An 18,129-nucleotide genomic window follows, 5' to 3' on the forward strand; every position below is an offset into this window, starting at 1 on the left:
GAGTTGACTCAGCATTTCTTTTTTTTATTACTGAAATTATTCTTTTCAAGTTATTCTCCTTCTCCCCCCCCCCTACTTTTCTCTCTTTTTTTCTTATTACTCCAGAGGGGCAGGTGCAGAAACTAAACTCAGTCTTTCATACCAAATAGATTTGCAGAGGTCAAACTTTTAAAAATTTACAAAATTTTTTAATTTATAGTCAGTCCAAATGAAGAGGAAAGATGCAGTCAGGTTTTGATAACAGTTATTCAATATATTCTTACCAAATGCCTACTATGTGTAAAGAGAAGAGGAGAAATAGATACAAAGACATTTAAGATGCAATGTCTGTCTTCATGGGATTGCAAATCTAGTAGACACAAAAAGACATTTACACAAATAACTTTAGCACAGGGTAGATTGTGATATGCCATACCGCTTAAGTAATTGATCAGCTGAGGGCATATTTTAAATCTTTCATGCAAGAATGCATTTGTTATCTCTTTGCTGTTATAAACTTTCAAATAGATAATAATACTTGGAAAATGTGCTATTATTACCAGTAATCTATATGGTGAAATTTTCTTTTTTTTAAAAGGCTCAAAATTGGAGTATAACATTTGTGAATATTAGAGGTAGCTGTGTAGTGTACAAACTGAACTTGGAGTCAGAAAGATCTGACTTCAAACCCCATTTGCCCAGTGACCCTGGGCAAGTCACTTGACCTCTCTAAACTTTAGTTCCTTCATATGTAAAATCAGGATAATAATAGTACATGATTCACAGGACAACATAAGTAAAGGGCTTTGCACTCCTTAAAGCACTTCATACATGCTAGCTTTTGTCATTATTATTGTTATTATTATTGATGATATTGCTCTTATTGTTCATGTTATCATTGTTATTATTACCTTCTATGGTTCATGTGACAGTAGTGGAGAAGGCACTCTTAATACATGTGGACTTAAGCAGGAATTGGGTATAATGGAAAGCCTTGGAAGTCAGGAGAACTGTTCTAGTCCTAGTTCTGGCAATCATCAGCTGTGTGACCTTGGGTACATCATTTTGACCCTAAATCTCAGTTTCCTCACCTATAAAATGAAAGGGTTAAGGTAGGTGATTTTTAACATCCCTTCTCACTCTACCATCCTGTGATCTAATGTCATTGACAAAGGTAACAAATTATAATCTACAGATATTCTGTTACAATTCAAAGGTCATAATTTTTGTATTGCTGTATTACTGTTCCCATTTTTGTAAGTGTGAACTAATTTCAGTTACTTAAACTATGCATAAAATAATTTCACCAGTTTTTAAGATATGGTTGTAAGCAGACAAACATATGCCATTGTAACTAAGGCTGTCTAAGTATCTAGTTAAATTAAAATTGGAAGTGTTTTACAATGAAATAAATTTAATTCACCTGTTTAGAAATATGTCCCCTCACCTAAATCAACATCACTTTACATTCAGTTTACATTTCAGTTCCTGTAAAGGAGTAGATTCTTCAAATAAGTTTATTTAAGCTAAAAATACTCAAAATATTTCAAAATAATTTTATAAGTAAATGCTAAAAGTATTGTTGTTATTGAGTTGTTCAGTCATGTCTGACTCTTCAGGACTCCATGGACCAAACTTTTCATGGGGTTTTCTTGGAAAAGATACTAGAATGGTTATTAAGGCTAACAGATGTTAAATGACTTTCCCAGGGTCACACAGCTAGTATCTGAGGCTGAATTTGAACTCAGATCTTCTTGACTCCAGCCCCAGCACTGCATCCATTGAACCAACTAGCTGCCTACTATTATAAGTTTACTCTCACTTGAATAGATAATGCTATACCATAACAGTTTTTATTACTTTAAAATCTATAACACAATACTATATCATAGTGTACAAGAAATAGATAAAAATCAATAATATAATTATTTTAAAAGACATAAAATTAAACATATTTAATTAACTTTATCAGAATCATCTTAGTAGGAGATGGCTAGACTAGTGGGAAAATGTCCTCTGGAATCAAAGTACAAAGACCAAGATTACAACTATGAGTCCACGAGGCATGTGACTAAGTAATTATTACTTCAGCTCTTTGGGTCAGAGTTTCTTCATCTATAAAATGAGGACTTTGGACTAAATGATCACTAGGGTCATTTCCAAGTTCAAATCCTCTAGGGTCCTAATATATATATGGACATGTGTTCCTCTTGTGAGGTCCTACTTCTTTCTATTCCATTATATTTTTATAAGGTGAAATGAGGAGAATTGAAAGGGGAGAAAGGATCACAAACCATGGAGTCTAAAAGGTTAAGTGGAATAGAGGGGAGGAAGTCTCATTCACTTTGACTTGGTAGCAGTAATCTAAGTTTATAGATGATTGTACTATAAATGTCAGTCTTTGTGTTTTTTTTTAATTTTTGTGGTTTTTATTTTTAATTTTTTGTGTTTTTTAAGAAGTGTCAGTCTTCTTGAATCACAATGCTTAGTAGTCTAGCTATGGCATACCATAGATGAGCCCTAGGGAGTGCAGGACCCAGAATGATTGCCAAGAATAATCGCTCCCTCCCCTCCCCATATTTCTACCTATACTGGTAAACATCAATCAGCAAGAGGGAGCCCTCAGCCAATCAAATGGCAAACATGGCTAAAAACAAACAAACAAAAGAAAATTCAATCAAATCAGATTAGCTATTTTACAGGAATAGAAATCAACCACTCTAAACAAAAATCAACCTGGTCTTAGTCAATTGACTAATTGGATAAGATATGGAATTCAAGGATTGATTAAATATAACCTGTGCTCATAAGAAGTCAATTTAAATTTTGTTTTCATCCAAATTTTTATAATCATATAAACACAATGAAATATCAAAATCATCTACTATGTGGCATGTGGATGAATGTTCTGTCGCATTAATTTCTGTGAGAGACATTTTTAATGATTTGTTTATACTCTGAGAATGTTACTTATTGCCCACCAAAAAGGAATAACAAATAGGATAAAATTTCATATCACTAGATTTAGGAAGTATTTGGTAAAGCATATTTTGATCCCTTTGATACATTGAAGAAGTTCTCTAAAGGTATTTCTTTTTTTCTAAACATCCTATTGCTGTTTATCCTTCATTCTCAAAGAGGACCATGACATGCAAAAAGGTGACGCCATGACTTGCAAGTGAATTGGATTTGAGTGAGGGAGGACCATGGAAAGTCACCAGCCTCACTTTCTCCTTCTGAACCATCTGAGTCCAGTGGCCAGATACGGATCAGGACAATGGGGGATGGCCCAGCATATAGTGGGGGACTTTGAGCTTTTCAAGCTAAGGTCTTTAACAGATCTCAGTTTGACTAAGGCAGGGTAATTTCAATGATTACGGTTTAATAAAAAGGGAAGGGAAAATGACCTCGGATACTCCTCAGGGTTTCTGGTCAAAACAGAAACAATTGCTATTTACATTAATTCTGAGCTAATAAGGGGCCAAACAGTGACCAAGTAGGACTTGGTCTAGGACCACAGTGATTTGGGGTTAAGAATGGTCTTTAAGAGAACCTTAAGAGACATCCTATTAGAGCATTGAGGAAAGAGTTTGGTTTTAAAGTTTAGACCATAATGAACATCACAAAGAATGCCCTTGATGCTTCAGTAAATTTTGATTATTAATTTATCTTTTCCAATGCTTTTCTTATAATCTAATTCAAGTGTAATAAATATGTCCACACAAACCTTTTGGTCTGGATTTATCAAAGAAGAAAAATGTGTTATGAAAAATGTTTATTCTTGACCTTAGGAAAGTGATTTTTCTCCTCTTGGTCTTCAGTAGTTCTTTATTTGGGGAAGAAGGAAGAAAAAAGAGATGTTCATTACGATTCTTTCCAACTATAAGGCTGATGGGACAATAATCCTATAATCTTACTGCTTCCTTTCCCCCTACCTATGTTCCTTTTGTGACATGGAAAATGAATATATAGAGGAATCAAGTGATCTGCGTTCTAAACCTAAATCTATCACTACCTAGTTATGTGAACCTGGGCAAATGATTTCAATTTTTTGTTCCTCTGTTTTCTCATTTGTAAAATGGGGATGATGATATCTCTCCTGCCTATTTCACTGGGATTTTTGAAAATCAAATAAGACAATGAGAGTGAAAAATGTGCAGACATTTTAAGGATTACAAGATTATAAAATACTGACTGCAGGGTTAAAGAAATTTAAATATTCAAAATAAGAAACAGATAGAGTTAGTTTTAATATAAAAAATATCCATATATGCACATTCTTGTGAATATCCTTCTGGAAAACATGTCAACTCAAACTCAAAGTAGTATTTTTACCTTATTATTCAATTTTAGTAATTATATTACTGATAATTTCAAATTTTTTGACAATATAGAAAACAGCAAGAGAGATGAAACCAAGTATAAGCATTTTCAAAATACAAATTTTCCATAAACAAAGAATCATTCAAACCTTAGTGCATTTTTGTAAAACAACTCCCACTGATTTATATAAGCATTGTATTGTACCCCCCCCAAAAAAAACACCCACAACTGCTTGATTGGGTCTCCTATTACTCAACTAACAAACAAATTATTGACTCTCAAAATTAAAAAATTGAATTCAGTCTTCAGTGCATCTGTCATCTATCCATGGAACATCACTGCCTTCCTAGATGTACTAAGGTTAGAAAAAAATGTACCCCTTTCATGAAGTCATATCATGTCAGATATTTCATCAAAATGTTGAGACTTGAGGAGAAGGGGAAAATACTTTTCATCTCAAATAAAGATAGATTTTTTTTTCTCCGAAAAGATTGTGGGTAGAGGAAACATTGCTGTATTGTGCAGAATTCTCCTTAACCTATTGAAAGAGATTCTGACCTCTGCTATGAGCTCCTTTTCTATGCAGAAACAAGTGCTGCCAGAATCAGTTCCAGGAGCTTTTTTTTCCAAGGGAGGTCAAGTTGCTGAACTTGATGTAGGTAAGAATTCACTTCTGAGTGACCCAGTGGCATTCAGAAAGTGAGACCCAGTGTAGGCCAATCCTGTCACAGCCTGTGGAAACATTTGGAGGGTTTGGTTCCTTTCGTTTCATTTGTTTACTTTTGATTCCATTTATGGAAAAATATGAAAACACCTTCAAATAGGGGACATGATCAAAGTATTGAATTGTAAATGGAATCAGACTTTGAAAATGATGCTTGTACCCATCAATACCTAGAGGCCCTATTTGCTCACATCATTGTTGAGGATCCTATTATATTATGAAGTAGCACACATTTATCTACTATGTCATTTTCTCCGTTTTCTAGCTTCAAGGCCTACTATAGTCCACAAGATATTATCCTATATGCCTTGAATCCCATTGTAGTAGCATGCAAAGGCTTTGCTATTTAGCTTGAGAAGTCTGTTATGTTTTTTCTGCATGCTATGGATTTCAAATCATCCTTTCATATATAAGGACCCTCATGGTTTGTTTTACAATTTACTTATCTGGGTGGTGTTTCCATATTTGTTTTCCAAAACTAAATGTTTGATTCATATTATGTGTAGTTTATTTTATAATACAGTGCTTGCAAAAAAAATGTGACCAAATTAACCTGAAGCCCAAATAGTATTATTTCTGGTCTCTTTGCAGCTAGATCCTGAAGCTAGTGGTGTTCTCAAAGAACTTCAGGTAAAACTCAACGGAGTCCTGGATGAACTCAGCATAACCTATGGTGAAAGGTAATGAACATGACTGATAAGAATTTAAAACAATGATTTTTATAATCATAGGTTTTAAGCCAGAAGGGAAGGGACCCTAGAAGTCATCTGGTCCAATACCCTTACTTTACAGTTGAGGAAACTGATTCCCCAAAAGGTAAAGGTCCTAACCTATGATATCAGAATAAAAAAACAACAGAGCCAGCGTTTTAACTCATGCCCTCTGATGCCAAATCTATCATCTATCATGATAGCTAATGATGCTTCCATAGATATGCTTTATGTGCATTTGATGCTGTGTTGGTAATTAAAAAGCAAGAAGCAAATTATTAGAAACTAGTGTTTGAGTGTACAAGAGGCAAAGATTTCACATTCAGTGGGGATTACTTAAGCACCTACTGTGTGTAAGAACTTCACAAAATCTTTCTCTAATGCAAGCTACTATGCTACATGCCAGGGACCAAAAATGAAAAAAAAAAAAGATAGCCACAGACCTCAATGGACTTATATTCTATTTGGGAAGGGAGTAGAATGACATGTACACATTTAAATAAAACACAATGCAAGAACTTGTGGGAGCAAAGGAAAGATTATAAAGTCAGGACTTGATATACCAGGTTTAGAAAACAGCTTAAACTAGAGTATATGATGAGGAATTATTTGAAATAAAACTGGAAAGATTTTCTATGGCCATAAATGCCAGGCTGAGAAGTATGCATTTTACCCTTGAGCAAGTGTTCTTAACCAGGCATCCATGGACCATGGATAAATTTCAAGAGGTCTATATATACCTATCATATGCCAGGCACTATATTAGGTATTGAGAATGCTGTGACTCCCTTTAGGGAGTTTATATTTTATTGGGGGAAGGTCAGACAATGTATACTCACATAAATCCATACAAAATATATACTGAAAAGGAGGTATTATGGTGCAGGAGATAATGAACAGGCTATGTAAGCAGGTGAAGCGAGATTCATATCCTGCCTTTGACATGTACTGTCTTTGTGACCCCTGGTAAGTCACTTAAACTTTTAATGCTCCAGGCAAATTTCAGACTATAAGTTTCTGAGGTACTGGTCAGTGTTGGTACAGGGAATCTCCTCACCAAGAAGCTCCCTATACTAATGAAATCAGGAATCTAGTCCCTGTCTTTATTCCTACTAAAAAAATCAAGATAAATAGGAAACAGAGTTCACACCTCCCGTTCCTTCCCCCTCTTCCCCCACCATTTTAAAGTTAAGGAAAGTAAGAACTAAAGAATGTACTGTAATTTGACAAGGTTCATACAGGTATCAAGTAACAAAACTATAGAATTGAAGCAAGGAACTATGATTCCAAACCCCAAGCTCATTCTACTTGCCACCTGCACCGCAAAAGAATTTGGAAATTTTGGTTCAGGTAAAATTAGGGAGTGAATAAAATTCAGTTTTGAGCATGTTGAGATGAAGTGGTCATGGAACATACAGGTATAAAGAGACATCCAACAAGTGGTGGAACAAGGAAAGAGAGAATTGGGGCTGCATATATAGAATTGGGAATTATATGAACAGAGATAATTATTCCTATGGAAGCAGATGTAAATGCTGAGGGATAGAATGAGGAGAGAAGAACACTGAGGATATGTATTTGTCATATACATGTACATACATACATATACATATACATTTACATTTACGTATACATACATACATATATGTATATATATATATATATATATATATATATATCAAATTGATTCTCCAAAAGAAACTTGTCTTTTAGAAAGTTAGCAAAGGGAGCCTCTTCTGACCAGGGGACTCTTAAGACAAAGATAGACTGGAAAATGCTTATTTGGAAGGGTTAATTGACTTATTAGGAAGCTTGCTTCATATATCCTCATAATGAACTTTAACTTCTGCTTGTATTAGAATTGTGTACTTTCCTATCTAACTTTAAGTTACTTAAACTTCTCTGTACCTCCACACACAGTTCCTTAAATACAATAGGTTCACAATGATCACTTGTTTATTTGACTTGATGTGATTACCCATGTAAGATGGGTTAACAATTTTTTAAAAAACCTTTTGGCTGCTAGCCAGAGGTATGAGGTAAAGTAGAGGTAATGGAATACCTAAGAGTCCTCATGCTCTGTCTTTTCTCCATGTCTTCACTCTCCACATGCTTTTATCCATCAACCTTCAGCCTTGAGGCAGCATGGTGTGTTATAGAACCAGCCTGGAGGTCAAGAAGACCTGATTTCAAGCTCTGCCTTTGACTCATGCTTCCCAAGTCACTGCCTTATGGCAACTTTTAAAGACTATAAGTTATGGATGAGTTGCAGATATAGAATTTTTGGACAGTTTCTATGTTGTGAGCTCACTGTACTGAAATCACAAGGCTACAGCCATCCTCCTCTCATTAGTCCCCAAAGAAATGATAACCAAAAGCCACAACAACATATTACTTTTAATTGAGGGAAGTTAGGCTTGGGGTAAAGCTTGAGACACTGTTGTGGTTATACAAAACAAAGTGATTGGCCTGTTTCTAGACTCATCACTCAGATACTCAAATGGATCTCAAATCTCATCAATTTGGGTGAGACGACAATGCAACAAAAAGCAAAAAACATGCTTTTCCATGGCCTTGTGAATCTTTTCTATGGCTTCCAACAAATTTGCTACTGGGAATATAGTAACATACTTGGGGACATTCTTACCTTCTGATGGGAAGAACCTCTCTTCATAGATCTTCCTTTTCATTCATACATTTCCATACTGAGAGGCTTTTCTCCAGTTCTCCTTTAAAGTTCCACATTTGTTACATATTTCTCACTTCCAATATGTACATTTCAGTCACCCTCTGTGATCATCATATAACAACACTATTAGAATATTTCTATTTAAAAGATGAATCTTGGGCAGAAACAAGACGGTGGAGTAAAGACAGGGACTCTCCTGAGCTCTCCCCCAATCCTCTCCAAATACCTTTAAATAATGACTCTAAACAAATTGTAGAGTGGTAGACCCCATAAAAAGACAGAGTGAAATAATTTTCCATCCCAAGAGAACTTAGAAGTTCAGCTGGAAAGGTCTGTTGCACCAGGGTGAGAAGAGCACAGTGCAGCATAGGCAGTTCAGACTGGACCACAGTAAACCAGGAACAGGACTCAGAAACTGAATCAGTGGCAGCAGTTGTGGTTTCCAGACCTCTCAGAAGACAAATGGTAAGGGGATAAGACAAATGGCCAGATGGAGATATACAGGGGTCCTTTTGCCAGCACCAGGGCCATGACTCTCTTGAATTGAGTATACTTGGATCTGGGTTGCAGTCCTTGGTCTTAGTCCCAGTGTGAGGAGGAGCACTAACATGGCAGAGATTTCAGCTGCAAGGGAGCAGGGAACCTGGTCACAATTCCAAGGTTGAAGAGAGTGCTTATAGGGGCATCCAGGTAGCACAGCGAGTAAGAGTACTGGCTCCAGTGTCAGGATGACATGGATTCAAATCTGGGCTCAGATATTTAGCACCACACCCAGAAATAACTGGCTGTGTAACCTTGAGCAAGTTACTTAACCCCAATTGCTTTAAAAAAAAAAAAAAGAAAAGAGTGCTTATTGTCACTCACAAACCAATGCACAGTACAGGAAAGTAATAAACACAATTCTCCCCTAAATCATACCACTTTGGAAGAGCCAAAAACTCACAGGTCCCCAGAATTACCTCTGAAAAGAGCTGCACAAAAATCCTGATGTTGTGGACAGTTCCCCCTCCACTTGGGAAGCAGAACCCCACATTAACAGAGTTAAAATGAACCAACAGGAAAAATTCTGACCATAAAAAAGTTACTGTGGTGACAAGGAAGATCAAGACACACACTCAGAAGAACATAAAAAAGTCAAAGCTCCTACATCTATAGCCTCCAAGAAAAATATGAATTGATCTCAGGCATGGAAAAGCTCCAAAAGGATTTTGAAAATCAAGTAAGAGAAGTAGAGGAAAAATTGGAAAGAGAAATGAGAATGATGCAAGAAAATTATGAAGAAAGAGTCAACAGCTTAGTAAAGGAGGCACAAAAAAATACTGAAGAAAATAACAGTTTTAAAAAACAGACTAGGCCAAATCATAAAAGAGGGACAAAAATTCAATGAAGAGAAGAATGCCTTAAAAAGCAGAATTGGCTAAATGGGAAAAAAAGATACAAAAATTCACCAAAGAGAACACTTTAAAAAGTAGAGTTAGACAAATGGAAAAGGTAGTACAAAAACCCACTGCAGAAAATAATTCCTTAAAGGTTAGAACTGGGCAAGTGGAAGCTAATTACCTTATGAGAGATAAAAAACAATAAAATGAAATTAAAAGAATGAAAAAATAGAAGAAAATGTGAACTATCTCATTGGAAAAATAACTGACCTGGAAATAGATCCAGGAAAGATAATTTATGACCTGAAAGTCATGATCAAAAAAGAACCAAGACATCATCTTTCAAAAAATTATCAAGGAAAACTGCCCTAATATTCATTTGTAGAATATTAGGGCAGTTTTCCTCTGATTGTTTCCCTCTGATTATAAGAGGGTAAAATAGAACATGAAAGAATCTACTGATCACCTTCAGATCCCAAAATGAGAACTCCCAGGAATATTATAGCCAAATTCCATAACTCCCACCCAGATCAAGGAGAAAATATTGTAAGCAGACAAATAGAAATAATTCAAACATTGTGAAGTCACAGTTAGAATAACACAAGATTTAGCGTCTTCTACATTAAAGGATCAGAGTGCTTAGAATATAATCTGGAAGGAATATAATCTTGGAATATAATCTCTGGAAGGCAAAAGAGTTAAGATTCCAACCAAGTATCACCTACCCAGGAAAACTGATATAATCCTTCAGAAAAAAATGGACTTCAATGAAATAGATAACTGTCAAGCATTCCTAATGAAAATACCAGATAGAAATGGTGAAATAGAAAAAAAATATATATATATATATATATGTAAAATAGAAAATTTCACTTTCAAACACAAGATTCAAAAGAAGCATAAAAAGGTAAACAAGAAAAAGAAATCATGAAGGATTTGATAAGGTCAAACTGATTATATTCCTGCATGGGAAAATGATATTTACAACTCCTAAAAAAAACATTTTGACTATTAGAGTAGTTAGAAGGAGTATACATAGAAAGCAGAAGTGTGAGTTGAATGTGATGGTATGATTATCTAAAAAAAATAAAATAAAATAAAGGGATGAGGAAAAGAATGCATGGGGAGAAGGGGAAAGGGAAAGACAGAATGGGATAAATTCTCTGACATAAAAGAGGCCTGAAAATGATTTTACAGTGGAAGGAAAAATAGAAGTGGGGAGGAAAGCACATGCACCTTACTCTCATTAGAATTGATTCAAAGGGACAATAATATACACAGTCAGTTGGTTGTAGAAATCTATGTTACTATACAGAAAAGTAGAAAGGGAAGGAAATGAGAAGAAGGGGGTGAAAAGCTGATAGAAGGGAAGTAAAAGATAGAAGCAAAACACTTTTGAGAATGGACAGAGTAAAAGGAGAGAGACAGCAGAATGAACAGAGGGGAAATAGGATGGAGAGAAATATATAGTAAGTAATCATTACTGTGGAAAAAAAATATTTTTACAGTGAGTTTCTCTGACAAAGACTTCATTTCTCAAGTATATAGAAAACTGAGTGAAATTTTTAGAAATAAGAGCCATTCCTCAACTGATAAATGGTCAAAGGTTATGAACGGGCAGTTAACAAATTAAAACAATCTATGGTCATATAAAAATACTCTAAATCACTATTGATGAGAGAAATGAAAATTAAAACAACTGAGCTACTACCTCATACCTGTGAGATGGGCTAATATTATGGAAAAAGAAAATTACAAATGTTGGAGGGGGCATAGGAAAATTAAAACGATAATGTGCAATTGGTGAAGTTGTATACTGATTCAGTCATTCTGAAGAATAATTTGGAACTATGCCCACAGGGCTATTCAACCATGTCTACCCTTTGACTGAGCAATACAACTACTAGGTCTATATCTCAAAGAAATAAAAAACAAAAAGGAAAAGGACCAAGGAATACAAAAATATTATAGCAGTTCTTTTACTGCTGGCAAATATTTGGAAATTGAGAGGATGTCCATCAATTTGGGAACAGTTAAATAAGTTGTTGTATATGATTGTGATGGAATCCTATTGTGGAGAATGGCACAGCCAAGATGGCAAAGTAAAAGCAGGGGATTGCTTGAGCTCTCCCCTACATCCCTCCAAATACTTGTGAAAAATGACTTTAAACAAATTCTAGAGCTATAGAACTCACAAAATGACAGAATGAAACATATACCCAGCTCAAGATGACTAGGAAGGTCAACAGGAAAGGTCTATCACACCAGACTAGTAGTGGAGCACAGTCCACCATAGGCCATACTGCCAAAAATGGAGCTGGAACAGGCCTCATGGCCTGAATCACTGGCAGCTGTGGTAGTTTCCAGACTTCTCAACTCACAAATGCCAAAGCCAACATAGAAGGTCAGTGGAAAAACTCTGTCAGACCTGGTTGAGAGAGGAAAAATGGTCTTGCCCTAGCCCCAGGGAGGCAGACATGGCAGTGGCAACAACAGCAGCAACAGCAGCAGTGACTGCTTCCAGAGCTCTGGGCCCACAGACAGTAAGGGGATCAAGTGACTGATCATAGGGGGATTTCAGTGATCACTTTGCTGGCAATGAGGTCATATTCTCTGGCTTTGCCCTGCTTGGATCTGGGTCACAGTACTGGGTAGAGCTCCTGGAGTGAGAAGGAGTGCTCATGTGGCAGAACTTGTGGCCATGGAGGTGATGGAATCCTCCTCACAGTCTCACAGTTTCAAGGCAGAAAAGAGTTCTTGTGGTCACTCACAGAGCAGAGCACAGGCCAGGAAAGGAGTAAACACCTCTACTTTGATCATACCACCTTGGAAGAACTGAAAATTTACATGTCCCTAGAAGTATCTCCAAAAAACAGCTTCACAAAACCCCTGAAACTTTGGACAGTACACCTACATCCACACCCACTGGAGTCCTACCTGAACAAAGAGTTAGAAAGTCAAGTATTTGACTGGTAAAATGAGCAAACAGTGTAAAAAAAAGTCAGACTACAGAATCTTACTTTGTTGACAAAGAAGATAAAAAAACAGAAGACAATAAAGTCAAAGCCCTATATCCAAAGCCTCCAAGAAAAATATGAGTGGTCACAGGACATGGAAAAGCTCAAAAAAGGATTTTGAAAATCAAATAAGGGGAAAAATGGGAAGAGAAATGAAAGTGATTCAAAAAAATCATGAAGGGGCAGAGCCAAGATGGCAGTGTAGAATCTGCAAAAAAAAACTCCATGAGCTCCCCCTATAACTACCTCAAATACCTATAAAATATGACTCTAAATAAATTTTATAGCTGCAGAACCCACAAAGTGACAGAGAGAAACAAATCTCCCGCTGAAGGCAGCCCAGCAGGCCAGGAGGAAAGGTCCATCACAGCACTCTGGGAGCCAAGCCAGCCACACTTGAGCCCATAGATTTAGCCCCAGGGTGGCCCTGACCAGCAGTGGCTGGAGCAGATCTTGGGAGAGTGGATTACCAGCACCTGTGGCAGTTTCCAGAAATATCAATCCATATATGCCAAAGTGTAGAACTCTGTTGGAACTGGCGGGGCAGGAGGGAGGATGGAGGCATTGACTGGCATCTGCCCCCAGAACAAGAAGCAGGGGAGGTGCAGCAGCCATGCAGCTGCCTCCAAGTAGCTGCTTCTGAGCTCCTGGCCTGCAGATCATAGGGAAGCCAAGCGACCATTCAGAGGGTAATCACTCTTGCTTCAACCTGCCTGAATCTGGATCATGGTCTTGGGTTATGGTCCTGAGGTGTGTGACTAGTAAGCCAGACCATTTGGGGGCTGTAGAGACAGTGCCCTACTAATAGCTCCAGCAGCTGTGAAAACCTCAGCAATTTGGGAAAAAATTCTCCCCTCTGGGAGCAGAGTTCTACTGTGGCAAAGAGCTGAAAAGTCAAGTAATTGAGGGGCAACATGAGCAAGCAAAGGAAGCAAAGCATGCAGAGCAATCCAACTTTAGATTCCTTTTTATGGGGACCAAAAGAATCAAAGCATGGAGTGGGAGGAAGACAATGAAGTCAGAACTCCTGCACCAAAAGCTTCCAAGAAAAATATGAATTGATTACAGGCCATGGAGGAGCTCAAGAAGTATTTTGAAAATCAAGTAAGAGAAGTGGAGGAAAAACTGGGAAAAGAAATGACAATGATGGAAGAAAATCATGAAAAGAGAGTCAACAACCTGACTGAAGAAAATAAGACCTTAAAAAACAGATTAACTCAAAGGGAAAAAGAGATCCAAAAAGCCAATTAGGAGAAGAATGCCTTAAAAATCCAAGTTTGCCAGATGGTAAAAGAATTTCAAAAGCTCACTGAAGAGAATAATTCCTTCAAAATTAGATTGGAGCAAATGGAAGTTAATGACTTTATGAGAAATCAAGATATTATTAAACAGTTCCAAACAAATTTTAAAAATAGAAGGCAATGTGAAATATCTCTTTGGGGAAATCACTGACCTGGAAAATAGATCCAGGAGAGATCATTTAAAAATTATTGGACTATCTGAAAATCATGATGAAAAGAAGAACCTAGAAATCATCTTTCAAGAAATTCTCAAGGAAAATATCACTGATATTTTAGAACCAGAAGACAAAATAGAAATTGACAGAATTCATGGATCACCTCTTGAAAAAGATCCCCCCCCCCAAAAAAGAAAAAACTCCTAGGAAAATTATGGCCAGATCAAAGAGAAAATATTACAAGCAGCCATGAAAAATCAATTTGAATATTGTGGAAAAAAAATCGGGATAACACAAGATCTAGTGGCTTCCACATTAAGGAATTGAAAAACTTGGAATATGATATTCCAGAGGTCAAAGGAGCTAGGATTAAAACCAAGAATCACCTACCCACCAAAAGTGAGTATCATATTTCAGGGGAAAATATGGTCATTCAATGAAATAGAGAACTTTCAAGCATTCTTTATGAAAAGACCAGAGCTGAATAGAAAATTTGGCATTCAAATACAAAAAGCAAGAGAAGCATGAGAAGGTAAACAGAAAAAAGAAATCATAAGGAACTTATCAAAATTGAACTATTTACATGACTACATGGAAAAATGATAATTCTAACTTAGGAAACTTTTCTCAGTATGAAAATTATTATACATAAATTATATTATATAAGTATATATTATTTTATATAAATGTATATATGTATACATACATATATATGTCTATATAGGAGGGTATGTGTGTGTATGAATACATATGTAAGTATATGTATATATGTGTACTGGTATACATAGACAGAGGACACAGTATCAATTTAATAGGAAGAGATGATATTTAAAAGGTGAAATTGAGAGGTAAGAGAGGAATGCAATGAGAGGAGATGAGGAAAGACATAATGGGGCAAATTATCTCATATACAAGAGGCAAGGGATAATGGTTAACAGTGTAGGGGAAGAACAGGAAGGCAAAAAAGAGTGAGTCAACCTTACTCTCATTGAATTTGGCTTAGGGAGGGAATGACATACATACTGAATTGGGTATCTTACCCTACAAGAGAGTAGGGGGGAAGGGGATGAGAGGGGGAATGATGGAGGGGAGGTCAGGTTGGGGGGAGGGTAATTAGAAGCACACACTTTTGAAAAGGGACAGGGTCAAAGTACAGAATAGAACAAGTGGGGGCAGGATAGGATGGAGGGAAATATATTGTCTTTCACAATATATCCACTATGGAAATGTTTTATATAACTACACATGTACAACCTCTATTGATCTGCTTATCTTCCCAGTAAGGTGGGTGTCAATGGAGGAAGGGAATGCAAAGTTTTAAAATTAAATGTTTTTAAAATATTGTTATTATTAATGATTATTATTATTTACATGCAACTGGGAAATAAGATATACAGGCACTCGGGTATAGAGATCCATCTTGTCCTACCAGAAAGTCAGAGGGGAAATGGGAGAGGATATAAGAGAGTGCAGATTGGGGGAGGGGGTATACAGTGAGATCACTCTTTTGAGGTGTGGCAGCAAACACCCCAAGAGTCCTCAGGGTTGCTGACAACACAGGTTCTTGGATCTGCTTTGTTAAAGGAAAGCAACTCAAAATAGGTTAACAAGCTTACTTTAATCAGTCAGACATATATCGTTTACCTTGTTCAGGGGAAAAAGGTCAGCACCCCGAACTTCAAAGTATACAGGCAGAATTATCAAGACAGAAACAGATCAAGTAGACAGATTTCCAAACTGCCCAACCATTACATCCATACCCAGTCAACATCTGGGTTTCCACATCTGGGTTTTTCAAAGCCGGGGGGGCTCTGGACAACAGCTTCCCAGAATTCAGATCAAATCACAGAACACTTCTCAAAGTGAGCCCCCAAAACAAAGCCTCACATCAGGGCTTATATAGCCTTCTCCTGGCTCAGAGAATGTAACAACCTTACTGACCCACTGGCCAATCAAAAAGTATCTACTGAAAAACAAGCCTCCCACCCCAGGCTTCAGGTGCACTTTAGCCTAGGGGCAGGGAAGATCTTCCAAATTTGCATTCCCATTACATGGGGTGGTGGGTAGAGGAAAGACAGGGAGAAAATTTGTAACTCAAAATCTTGTGGAAATGAATGATGTAAACTAAAAATAACCATAAAATTTAATTTAAAAAGAAAATCATGAAATACAAGTCAACAGCCTGATAAAGGAGACCCCCAAAAATATTGATGGTAATACCTTATAAATAGACTAACCCAAATGGCAAAAGACATCCAAAAAGCCAATGAGGAGAAGAATGCATTATAAAGCAGAATTAGCCAAATGGAAAAGGAGGTCCAAAGTTCAGTGAAGAAAATAATTCCTTAAAAATTAGAATAGAGCAAATGTAAGCTAATGACTTTATGAGAAATCAGGGAATTATAAAACTGAACCAAAAGAACAAAAAAAAGACATTGTGAAATATCTCATTGGAAAAACCACTGACCCTGAAAATAGATCCAGCAGAGATCACTTAAAAATTATTGGACTTATTGGACTACCTGAAAGTCATGATAAAAAAAAAAGAGCCTGGACATCATCTTTCAAGAAATTATCAAAGAGGACCAGCTAGTTGGTGCAGTGAATAGAGCACTGGACCTGGAGTCAGAAGAACTTGAGTTCAAATCTGGTCTCACCAAAAAAAAAGATAAATTATCAAGGAAAACTGCCCTGATATTCTTGAAACAGAGGGTAAAATAGAAATTGAAAGGATCCACCAATAACCTCTTAAAAGAGATCCCAAAAGGAAAACTCCTAGGAATATTGTAGCCAAATTCCAGAGTTCTCAGGTCAAGGAGAAAATATTACAAGCAGCAGAAAGAAACAATTCGAGTATTGTGGAAACACAATCACGATAATACAAGATCTAGCAGCTTCTACATTAAAGGATCATAGGGCTTGGAATATTATATTCCAGAGATCGAAGGAGATAAGATTAAAACCAAAAATCATCTACCCAACTAAACTGAACTAATCTTCAGGGAGGGAAATGGAAATTCAATGAAATAGAGGGCTTTCAAGCACTCTTGATAAAAAGAGCAGAGCTAAAAAGAAAATTTGACTTCTAAATCCAAAAATCAAGAGAAGTATGAAAAGGTAAATAGGAAAGAGAAATCATAATGGACTTATTAAAGTTTAATATTTGTAACTCATGGGACTTTCCTCAGTATTAGGATAGTTGGAGGATACATATAGAGAGATATATAGATATATTCAAAGGGCACAAGGTGAGTTGAATATGAAGAGATGATACCTGAAAAATAAAATTAAAGTTTGAGAGAGGAATACATTGGGAGAAGGAGAAAGGGAGACATAGAATGGGGTAAATTATCTCACACAAAAGAGGTAAGAAAAAGCTTTTACAATGGAGAGGAAGAGGGGGGAGGTGAGAGGGATTTGGCTTAAGGAGGGAATAACATAGACTCAATTGCGTATCTTACTCTCCAGCAAAGTAGGGGGGAAGGGGAAAAGAGGGGAGGATGATAGAATGGTGGGCAGATTGGAGGAGGGAGTAGTCATAAGTAAACACTTTTGAAAAGGGCCAAGGTCAAAGGAGAAAATAGAATAAACGGGGGGGGGGGCAAGATAGGATGAGGGAAATATAGTTAGTCTTTCACAACATGACTATTGCAAAAGTGTTTTGCATAGCTATACATATATAACCTATATTGAATTGCTTGCTTTCTCAATGAGGGTGGGGGGGGGAAGGAAGAGAATTTGGAACAAATTTTTACATGCAATGAGAAATAAGATGTACAGTCAATGAGGTATAGAAATCTATCTTTCCCTATAAGAAAGTAAGTGGGAAGGGGATAAAAGGGGAGGGGGGGG

The 18,129-nt window shown here is 36.6% G+C and overlaps 1 protein-coding gene across 1 annotated transcript in view; it reads left to right on the forward strand.

The window, feature by feature from the left end:
• Positions 1 to 18,129, forward strand: part of LOC138169643 (protein unc-13 homolog C) — a 487,553-nt gene that overhangs the window by 366,158 nt on the left and 103,266 nt on the right. The window contains exon 20 of the mRNA XM_069099296.1: positions 5,618 to 5,706. Coding sequence (XP_068955397.1) covers positions 5,618 to 5,706 — 89 coding nt within the window. The remainder of the gene's footprint in view (positions 1 to 5,617; positions 5,707 to 18,129) is intronic.

This window comes from Petaurus breviceps, unplaced genomic scaffold (genome assembly GCF_028583685.1).
Source record: "Petaurus breviceps papuanus isolate PSGF00001 unplaced genomic scaffold, PetGlider_PUasm1.0 37, whole genome shotgun sequence".
NCBI lineage: Eukaryota > Metazoa > Chordata > Mammalia > Diprotodontia > Petauridae > Petaurus > Petaurus breviceps.